We start from the raw sequence: 11,280 nt of genomic DNA on the forward strand, positions 1-11,280 counted from the left end.
TGGTTCTGGTGGTGGTGACATCAGCAATGCAGGTAACAGTGTCAGAATACTCCTCAATGTCTGTGTGGTTGTTGTAGGTGGCTGCCTGCTTAAACATCTCCCAGTCTGTGGTATCAAAGCAGTCTTGTAGTGCAGCAGAGGCCCCCTCTGGCCACACACGTACCTGCTTCAGAACTGGTTTGGTGACTTTAACCCTGGGTCTGTAAGCTGGCATTAGCATTACACTGATATGGTCAGAGTGGCGAAGCTTTGTAAGCACCTTTAACTGATGTGGGAAAGGTCACGTGTCACGTGTGGAAGTGGGGTAAAACCGTCTTGAGATTTGCATGGTTAAAATCCCCAGCGATGATGAAAAATCCGTCTGGGTGGGCTGTCTGTTGCTCACTGATGGCGTTGTAAAGTTCCCAAAGTGCATCGATTCTATCAGCGTTGTTGGTGGTGGGGGGAATATACACAGCGACCAGCAGGGTCGATAGAAAGGACGGCACTTTATGATCATAAACTCCGCCAGTGGTGAACAGTGTTTACATACCACAGCAGCATCTCGACACCAAGCATCACTGATGTAAACACAGACTCCACCACCTTTCTTCTTTCCTCCTTTAATAAGGATTCTGTCCGAACGGTAGCATGTGAATTGTTCAAGCTGAACGGCGGAGTCTGGGATGCGTTCGTTCAGCCATGTCTCTGTGAAAATATACACGCAGCCGTCCCTCACGTCGCGGTGCGCAGCTCTCAGTAGTTCTATATGGTCCATTTTATTGTCCAGAGATCTTACATTTGCCAGTAGAAGAGTTGGAAGAGCAGACCTGTGTGGTATTTTAGCCAGTCTCGCTCTTATGAAAATGTTTACCTCGCTTTTGTTTCCGCTCGCATCGTTTACGTTTACGTCTCCTCTCCGGGGGGTAAACCGGCTCGCGAAGCAGTCCCAAAGTTTGAAGCTTAGTGAAAGTCTTAGTGATTTGGGTAATAACTCCACAGAAAGGCTGTTACTGTTTAAGTCCAGTAAAAATCAACGGCTGTAATTGTGTTTTTCCATAGTAAAACACGGAGAAAAGTCAAAAGAAAAGTTAGAAAATGAAGAAAACGGCACTCTATCGGGAGAGAGAGGGGCTGCTGCGACTGGTCGCGCCGCCAGCCAGTTGTTCCTGTTGAAGTTATTTATTTAATGGATTTAAATAAATAAATAATGGGACTTTCTTCCTGACAATAGCAATAATATTATTATTAATAATAATTATATCATAAACAATAATAATATATATCTGTATGTTTTTCATATCTGACAGTTGATGATGATCTCTGCGGGTACGAGCTTTATGAACAGAGTAACTGGATTCTAATGGATGAAACTGTATTTGTGTGGATCCTCTGGAGATATTCATTAATCACACAGAAGAAGCTTCACAGACTTGCGAAACACCAGAAGAAGAAAAGGAGGAGGGAGGAGGAGTTGCTCAGAATGTGTGAACATGGAGCAGGTTATTATGATGCAGGATGAGATGATGGATGAGCATGATGATGACTTTTAACAGGATGTGTTCTCATCAGACTCACAGAGAGGCTGTGAGTGAATAAAGAACCACGCTGGACCTCCTCTCCTCTCCTCCTCTACTCTCTCCTCCTTTCTTCATCTCCTCTCCTCCTCTCATCTCTCTCCTCTCCTCTGTCTGCAGTTTACCCTCTCTTTCTCCTTTCATGTCTCTTTTGTTTCTCATAAATAAAAACGTTGTGTGTTTAATCGGCTGAGATAAAAACTCTCTCTCAGGCTTACCAACACTCCTCCTCGGTCACATGCTGTCAAACTGAAGCTCGACTAAATATGTCAGGAGTATGAGCATACACAATATTTCTGGAAACCGTCGTATGTAAATGTGTTTCCCTGTCAGGAGCGTTCCCGCTGCAGAAAATCACCAGCGTGAGCTCTTCTGCAGAGAGGAGATATAAATACAGGCGTGTTTGTGCCTGCAGGCTTTGGTGGAGAGATTCTTTCTGAGGACATTTGCATAATGGACGTCTGTGTGCTTATAAAGTCAGATTAGCTTCTGCTGTGGTTCTGAAATATGAGCACACTTTGTTTAGAACAAACGGATGAGTTATGATAGCTCATCAATACAAATACATTTATTTATATATGTGTGTGTGTATGAGTCTGAATGTAGACTTTCTGTTTCTGTGAGTCACAGCTGAAAACACAGAGTTTAAGTTCTTGTGCGATTTATTCAGCTCAAAATGACCATTTATTTGAGACTGGTACATGCTCAGTTTGTGGCAGACCTTACAAACATACTGAAAACACAAAGACACACACACATAACCTCTAAGTGTTTCTGTAACCATGAAGGATTCAAATAAACTACTGGACCCAAAAGGCAAAAACGAAATCTTAGCATACTTCTTTCCAGTCCATCAAAAGTCAGAGAACAAATCCAACAGAAGAAAAAACCAGAGCCAAGAGGAAAAACGTAATCACCAAAACTGACAGAGAAGGTGAAACGAGAGTGACGCACGTAACTACGGTTCTATGAATTCTGGATAATCGCCAGAGGCAGTTCTAAACACTGGATAAAACTGTCTCGTAGTTAATATCAACAAAGCCATATGTGCCCTGGGATGAGGCATGACGTAGCTTAAAAAACCTGCGTCATCACAAGTCACACAATGTCCCTAATGAATATTCTCGCCAAGAGAGGCGGTCCTTAACACTGCATGACTAATACTAGCATTATCACAAGGAATCCCAAAGGTGCATGGTGTGGTCCAAGTGGTGTCACTTGTAGTGCTGCCCAGGAAGTGGAGACACTCCTGGTAGAAAGGCCCCTGATATTAGGAGGCAATGGGAGCCCCTTTGACCTGTAGGCCTCCTCAATCGCCGAAACTATCCACCTGGAAAGTCTCTGTTTGGACAGGGCTTGTCCTTTCTTGTGGCCCTCATAGCAGATAAACAGGCAATGACAGTGGTGGAAACTCAAGGTTGCCTGAACGAAGTGTCTCTAGGCCCGAACTGGGCAGCACAGCTCTGCTGAATTAGCTTCTTCATTCAGCAGGGATGAGGGGCGATAAGCTGCCATATCAATGACCTGATTAAAGTGGCTTACAGCCAATCTCTTGGGAGGAATGATGGGTCAGGCCAAAGTGCCACTCCTGTCACATCTGACAAGGCTTGAAGCTCACTCACATGTTTTGCTGAAGCCATTGCCAGAAGAAAAGCAGCCTTTGCTGACAGCCACACTCTATCCCGGACTGCCCCATAGGCTCAACAGGCGAAATCCAGCTGAAATCACAGCCACATAGACCTTCAAGGTGGAAACAGAGAGCTCCTTCTCTAGCAAAGACTGCAGAAAGTGCAGCACTACTGGCACAGAGGCACTCTCAGAAGTCTCCTTGTGGGCTCTACACCATTTTGAAAAAATCTTCCAACTGTTGGAATAAAGTGCCCTTGTGATGGGTGCCCGCAAGATCATTTTGGTCTGGATAACAGCTTGGTCACAAGCACCTAGGAGAGGTTCAGGCCCCTCAAGGGCTATACCCACAGTTGCTGGCATTTTGGGCTGAAAATAAACTGACTAGAACCCACCTTGCTGTGTCTGAAGATCTACGTCTTTGATGGCTTTCTTCTCCAGGAGGTTGGATATTTTCTGTCTGAGTGCCTGATGTTTTCCATTAATCTACCAGGGAGCTTACAATCAGCTGTCACACTACCATGATACAATACCACACATTGCAATTGCAAAGGCTTCTCACAGCGGAAAAAACAACCAAAAGAAACCCGAAAACCAGGCTCTTCTCAAAACAATATCCCTGTCCAGCTTAGAAAGGGATAATACTTACCTCACCTGTCCAACTTCTGAACTGGCATCAGACCGTAACAGTAGGCGCTGTGATCACCACCGAGAACACTGGACAGACAGCCAGCTTTAAGTGTCTGCAGCCCTTGTAGATCTAAACATGTGGTCATACGGCTCCAAGCGAAAAAAGTTTTCAGCTATCCTCTGTAGCACAACCTGCATTTGCGTTTACCTGCAAGAAGATAGAAGGGATGTCTCACGTGATGACGCAGGCTATTTAGGCTACATCATGCGTCATCCCAGGTCACATGACTTTGGTGACTTTGTTGATATTAAATACTTGCGGGTCAAAATTGATGGAATGGTAGGCTATTAAACCTACAATTTATTTTCATTAAGATGCAATCCAGCAGAAGAAAATCGACTTTTAAACAGCTCAAAATGAAATATAATAACATAATATGCTCATATAGATTTATAGTTAACTTCATTCAGAGTTTATTTGAATGTGCATTAACTTTATCCTCAACATAAATCTGTATTCACACACATAGGCTAAATGTCCTCTCACCTTTATACTGTTTAGTTTATAAATTAACATCTCCCGACGTTAATGTAGCCTAGGCTCTAATGGAGTAATGCAGCCCCTTCATACCGACTTAAAGACATGCCATGTTCGATAAAATAGTTTGTTTTATACGCTGTAGTAGGCTATTGCCACCCTAACATATCATATTAAGACAACCTGGATTTTTATTCAGACAAACGGTGAATCTTCACTAACACGGCGTGATACGGACTGAATGAAAGAATGAGGAAATGAAACGGCGTTTCTGGCTCTGAAAGAGGAGACCTAGAGAAACTCAGGGTTCACTGAAGAAAACCTGCTCCCGTCCAGGTTAGTTAGTTCCACAGACTCAGTTACCATAGTAACTGACTAAGAGGTAAAGTAACCTCTCCCTCTGAAATGGGCTGGAGTTACCCCTCTTTCTCGGGTTTGAGTGACCTCCTCTTCTGAAACGGAATACCCAGAGTTTCCCTCATTTCAGGGTGAACTGACTCAGAGTTTACACAAAACCTTCTTTCAGAAACTGCCCCAGATCTGTTAATGTATTTAGATGTTTTCAAACCTTGGAGACGGTTCACACTTCACGGTTCTTGTCCTGATTTTAGCTCCTTGTTTTTTAATTTGCTGTGTCTTTGTTTTCATGGCTTACTCTCATTCGAAAAAAATGCTATGACAGTGTATTTACTAACAAATATGATGTATGATTTAATGAGAATTAAAATGATACACTAGCAAATCATAGTCAAACAATCTGGACAAATTACATTATTATTACTACAACATGATCTGCACTATTTATATTACTGTCATCAATACATAACCCAACAACACACTACACTGGAACACAATTGATATGGTCCATTACCCACCTTTTTTTTGTTCTTTTTTATTTTATCATTCCTCAGTTATTCTAGTTTTCTTCTTTCCCTTTGTTTTGAATATGCTTTCTAGCCCCTCCTTGTTCAAGCTTGGCGGGAGGGTAGCAGTAGGCAACCCTATCAGCTGGCCCCCTCCGCAGGGTCTGGGGGCAACTGAAACAGGAGCACCCCTGCATCACACAATGACTGAAGTAAAAAAAAAAAAAAAAGATAATATATATAGAAAGAAAGAGGGGGAGGAAAGGTGAAAGAACAAAAAGGAGGAGAAGGAAAAAAAAATAGAAAAAAATAAAATAAATAAATACAAGCATACACTCGAATTACACACACACACACACACACACACACATACATACACAAGCAGGGCCCTTCAACATCCTCAACATACAAAATTGCAAAACGTTATTATTACTCCCTGCTTGCCTGTTTTGTCTTTGTCTATGCTGTGCATTGTATCGTCGTGTCTCCCCTGTCTCCTACATACTTTTGCTCTTGTCATGTCCCTCACTTGTCTTGTATTGTTCTGCATCACCTAATTAAAAAAAATTAAAATATGATGTATTCTGCATTTTTTTCCAGCAACATATGTTGGTTTTCAATAAATAAAACAAATACCTTTATGAGGGTAAAATACTGGTGTGTACAGATGTCAATTGTGTAATTTGTTGTGATTTCTTTAGCTTGTGACTTCTGTAGCATTAATACACAGTATCTGTTGTTAACATGGCATACTATACAAGGAAACTGTCTACTAGATGTTCTACATGTAGTGTAAATAGTGATATCAGTTCACACAGAATAAAATATTTTGTGCTTGCAAGAATTCCAGTTACCAAACCTAAAAATTGAAAGTACCACATTTGAGAATTTTGGTAGATCGTCCTTTTATTAACAATTAAAACCCTTTATGCCACTTATATGTCAGTTCACAATTAAGAGTCAGTAGTTCCCAAAATATAAGCACTTACAGTCCAGTCAGTAATGTATGTAATGTAAAGCCATCTCCTGCTAAAGCAGAAACATTTTTTCTCAGCTATAGGTTTACTGTAACATGGAATATGTGGTAAGGGCTTCAGTATAGTCCATATCTATAGCCCAGCTATTTTGTGGCTGCTGTAATCCATTTTGTTCCACAGCCTGTTGTAGATAAACCTGAATGTCTGGGTCACCGCATGAATCAATTGTTTGCCTGGCCTTCGGAAACACATTTAGTTCCCTGTCTTCAACAGCAAATCCACAGTCCCTTGAACCAAACCTGCAAATTCAGACAATTATAGAATTATGAAAAGTTTTTTTAACCAGATATTAGAAATGTAGTTTGAAATGGCCATTGTTAATAAGATGTGTTTGCTTGTTGATCTACAGAAATGTGAAAGTAAACAAAGGCAGGACAACTAGCCTAGAAATTATATTAAATACTATCATTTACAAAAATATACAATAATCCAAATATAGTTACCATAACGAGTGCAGTGCAGTTTGTTATAATACAATATTCAGTTTATGATCATTTAACTCTGAGTTGATGTGAATTACCTGTGAGGCAACAAAGAGTTCATTTGGAATCCCTCCAGGACATGAGGCAAGTCTGGATGGTCGAACCCTGTGCTTGTTCCAGAGGTCCGTACATTCATCCAGGTCTTTCTGCAGAACATTACTGAAGCAGAATCTCAGTAAGCACTGGTGTTCATGGCAACCGTTGAAGTGTCCAGAGTCTCCAAACAGGTCCATCCAAAACTGAGACCTAGGAATACATTAAATGCAAAGTTGTTGGGTTTTTTTTTACACACAAGGAGAAATGTTTCATTGATTGAATAATCTAGAGGGCTGAGATGAGGAATGTTATCAGCATTTTAAAGAGTGGTCTGAAAACAATAATTCATAATAGTCACCACTTCTCATTTTGATCTGATCACTAGGCAATACAGTTACATACCTTCCTGTTCTGAAAAAGGACCACCAGGACTCGATACGCTGATTCCCTGTTAAGCCGTAACTGTGGCTTGACGAGCCTCCATAGTAGTCCGTATGTGCATGGCGGAGGGCACATTGTATTGCTGCAATTGTCCCATGTTCTGTTCCGAGGTCAGTTCTTAATCTCATTGGGATCACACCAACACTTTTAATATACAATTAATATAATTGTGCGCAGTGACAGATGGGTTGTTGTTAGTAGTTCCACAAACAAGCCACATTATTCTTCTCAAAAAGCCATCTATACATCCTGAGAGGGCCAATCCAAAGGGTTTCAGTTTGTCATAGCCATCTGCATGCCATCTGTAGTTCGGACCCATGGAATGATACGTGTCTCTTGTAAACCTCCGGCGTGTTCTCAAAGCCGTCCCATGTGGATTTAGTTTTTTCAACAGGCTCATTACTATTTCTCGTTTCAAATGTAGTTTGTGTTTTTATTGAAGAACTTTCCACATAGTCCGATAGCCGAAGAGTTGTCCGGGCCCCTGCAGCTCAGTCTGAATGGCACGTCTCACCTCGGCTAGTGGAGAATAGTTCCGTCGTCTGTACAAACCTGCTTCTTTTAAACGTGTCTTTAGCGTACGGATATTTGAATGTTGTGAAAGGTTGACAGCATATCCAATATCACCTCATATGTATGGCCTGCATCAAAATATTCTCTGAGAGTAGAGAGTCTGATTCTCCGGTTTCGTTCATGTTTTGAAATCAACTCGTGCAAGCAGCATGCTTTCGGTTAAAAAGACGGACATTGCGTTTGTCCAATCAGCGACGATCCTTGTCGACTGCAGGTACCTACCTTTTCCAGGTAAAAGTTAATGTTGTTGTGTTTTTTGATTTGTGGTTGTGTTTTTTGATTTGTGGTTGTGTTTTTTGATTTGTTGTTGTGTTTTTTGATTTGTTGTTGTGTTTTCTCATTTGTGGTTGTGTTTTTTGATTTGTTGTGTTTTGTGTTTTGTGGTTGTGTTTTTTGATTTGTTGTTGTGTTTTGTGTTTTGTGTTTTGTGGTTGTGTTTTTTGATTTGTTGTTGTGTTTTTTGATTTGTTGTTGTGTTTTGTGATTTGTGGTTGTGTTTTGTAATTTGTGGTTGTGTTTTTTGATTTGTTTTTGTGTTTTCTTCTGTGTTGATGTGTTTTGTGATTTGTCATTGTGTTTTCTTATTTGTTGTTGTGTTTTACACTTCAGGGCCACCGTATTAAGTACTTAGTAAACTACTAAGTAACTTACCAAATGTGCCATAATATATTTGCCACTCAACTTACTGAGCTATTTTAACATATTTATTCACTAGCTGTAATATGGATCATGTTTGACATCGGATAAGTGAAGAAAAGATGGCATGCCTTAAACACTGTGCCAAAAATCAAAATCGGGAAATACTTTTATATATGTGACATGAATCACTGACTGACTGAGAGGAAGAGCTCCGCCTCCGAGTCACTCTCTTCCTCTCAGTTCGTTCTGTGAACGAAACACTGACTGAACGTGAACGAGCGAGACTGCGAGTCACCAGCCTCAGTCACACACACACACACGCACGCGCACACACACACACACACACACACACACACACACACACACACACACACACACACACACACACTGTACTGACTGAAACACGATCGTTAGTGGATGTTAAAACAGTCAGCTGAGTGAAATTACGTTGGATATAAAAGCCGTTTGCAAACTGACAGCAGCTATAAAAAGCACATACATTTTCGCGACACCTAAATGTTAAATAATATATTTGCTACTTCCTCAATTTTCGAGACATGAGAGGGAGAAGTAGGGGCAGGCTTAAGTGACACAGAACTCCCGACCGACTTCGTCCTGTTGGTTCAGTCAGTACGTATCACTGACATGAAGGGAGAGGGAGGGCGGGCTTTGAGCGACTCTTACGGTCTAGAGAGAGAGATACGAGACGGGAGAGAGGAGAGCGCAACTGAAGTTGAGAAATGAACGACTCTTTTCAGTAAGTGATTCAGTTCAGTTCGTTCACCCAGATGATTCATTCGTTTTGAACGAATTGTTCACGAACTACACATCACTACTGCACAGTTGCTGAGACGCTAAGATATACAAAATAAGCAGCGAGCGAGTCGCACTCCCATCTCCCCTGGGAGGAAAACACAGCGTCGGATTAGCTTGTTAATTAAGCACCTGTGATGAGTTATGATGAAGTTCACAAGGTGTACACAAGGTGTCCTATAAAGGGCTGCGTATGACGGTGCGCAATTGCTTAACAATGGCTGCTTTGGCACTGCTGGAGGACCTTGCGAATGGCAGAGTTCGGAGGGAGCGTGTGTTCAGGGATCACACTCACTTACTGGCCCAAGATGGTGACTGGCTTATGAGCCGATTCAGATTGAGAGCTATCATCTTGGAACTCTGTGCTGAACTGGGCCCAGCTTTGGAGAGGGGCACACTCGGGTTCCTTGCCACAGGAGCTTTTCAAAGGGAGCGAGCTGATCAGTCAGGTGTCTACCAGTCATCACTGAGCTGCGCCATGCCAGCTGTATGGGACGGCCGTATTATGGCCAGAAACATAACATTTCCCTACACCGTGACTGAACAGGCAAACATTAAAGTACAATTTGCAGCAATGAGCCGATTTCAAAATGTAATCGGTGCGATCGACTGCACTCATATTGCTATAAGGGCACCATCAGATAATGAATTTGCTTACGTGAACAGGAAGCATTTTCACTCAATAAATGTCCAAATTATTTGTGATGCGCAAATGTATATCACAAATGTTGTGGCACAATGGCTTGGTTCAACCCATGATTCTTTCATCCTGAGGAGTAGTAGTGTTGGGGACAGACTTCAAGCAGGGGCTGTGCAGGATGGCTGGCTTCTAGGTAATGTACACTGCTTGTTGCTCTTAAATATAAAATTAATTCTTAACCGATTTAAACTACTTAAGGGCCGTGCGTGATGCCATAACATATAATGACAGTACTCTTGTAGAAAGTTGTCTGTAGGAATATTCACATACATCTCATCTTCAACATGTTATGCTCACGATGGTGTGTGACCGTGGTTACCCACTCAAAACCTGGCTCCTCACCCCACTCACCAATCCCCAGACGGCACAAGAACGGCAATACAACGCACTGGTGGAGTCCTTTTGTACACACCACAGAAGGTTTGTCGCATTATGCAGGCATGTAGCGTGCTGCACAATGTGGCAATTCATCATGGTGTGCCTGTGCCAGAGGAGCTTCAGATAGAAGAACCAGACCCTGGCCCTGCACCCCATGTGAGCAAAAACCAGCTGCCAGACAGCGCCGTTTGGATGTGATACACAGAATGTAAAACAAGGTAAGTTAAACACTTCTTTTTTCTTTTTTAACAAGTTCTTTTAATGTTTGTCTTATTTCTCCAAGAACTTTGTTCGTTCTTTTTAATTCACTGCAAATATCTCTCATGACATTCACAATATATTTGAGATTCCATCACAGCGTTGGTGAGGACTCGGCAGGACTGGCATCCCTCAGTAAACAAGGCCCGGGGCGCAACGGATCCGTGCGCCTCCGAGAGTGCACGTGCAGCTGCACTGGAGACGTTGGCCACTCCTCCTGACTCCTCCTGGCTCAGGTTGGCTAGTGGTGAAGCGTTACTGCTCTTCCCAGTTTCCACATTACCTGTGACAATAAAGGATATGATATCACTTCCTGTAACTCGTGTGTCCAGCCTGCTTATTGTGCGTAAAAGTTGAATGTAACGTGACTAAGGGATGTATGGTTTGTTGTAAGTGAATTTAGCAGTACGGTTTGGTCATATATTTTATGTCCTTACCAGGAGGAATAACGCACATATGTTCTGGAAGCATGCCAGAAAGTGTGCTTTACCCAATACCTGAGTCCGCTCTCTCCTCACGAGGTGTCAGCTCCGGCTTTCCCCCCCACCTGTGGCTTCCACACTCTGCAGATACGCAGCTACCCTTCTTTTTACATCGACTTTTATGTCGGACCATTTCTTTATAATTTTGGCCATTGTGCATTCCTCCAAACCGGCTGCGTTAACAGCACAAGTGACACACTGCCACTCACTCATTCCTGAGGAAAGACC

The 11,280-nt window shown here is 42.2% G+C and overlaps 1 protein-coding gene across 1 annotated transcript; it reads left to right on the plus strand.

The window, feature by feature from the left end:
- The first annotated feature begins 9,451 nt into the window (after positions 1–9,451).
- On the plus strand, positions 9,452–10,510 carry LOC132994626 (putative nuclease HARBI1). Its single transcript, XM_061065106.1, has 2 exons — positions 9,452–10,067; positions 10,296–10,510. The coding sequence occupies exons 1-2, from the start codon at positions 9,452–9,454 to the stop codon at positions 10,508–10,510; spliced, it is 831 nt and encodes a 276-aa protein (XP_060921089.1).
- Positions 10,511–11,280: the final 770 nt, after the last annotated feature.

Source organism: Labrus mixtus, chromosome 19 (genome assembly GCF_963584025.1).
Source record: "Labrus mixtus chromosome 19, fLabMix1.1, whole genome shotgun sequence".
In the NCBI taxonomy this organism is placed as follows: Eukaryota; Metazoa; Chordata; class Actinopteri; order Labriformes; family Labridae; genus Labrus; species Labrus mixtus.

Coding starts and splice junctions, on each gene's coding strand:
- LOC132994626 (XM_061065106.1), top strand. CDS start 9,452: ATGGCTGCTTTGGCACTGCTGGAGGACCTTGCGAATGGCAGAGTTCGG. Junction 10,068..10,295: donor GCAGGATGGCTGGCTTCTAG/GTAATGTACACT, acceptor ACCAATCCCCAG/ACGGCACAAGAACGGCAATA.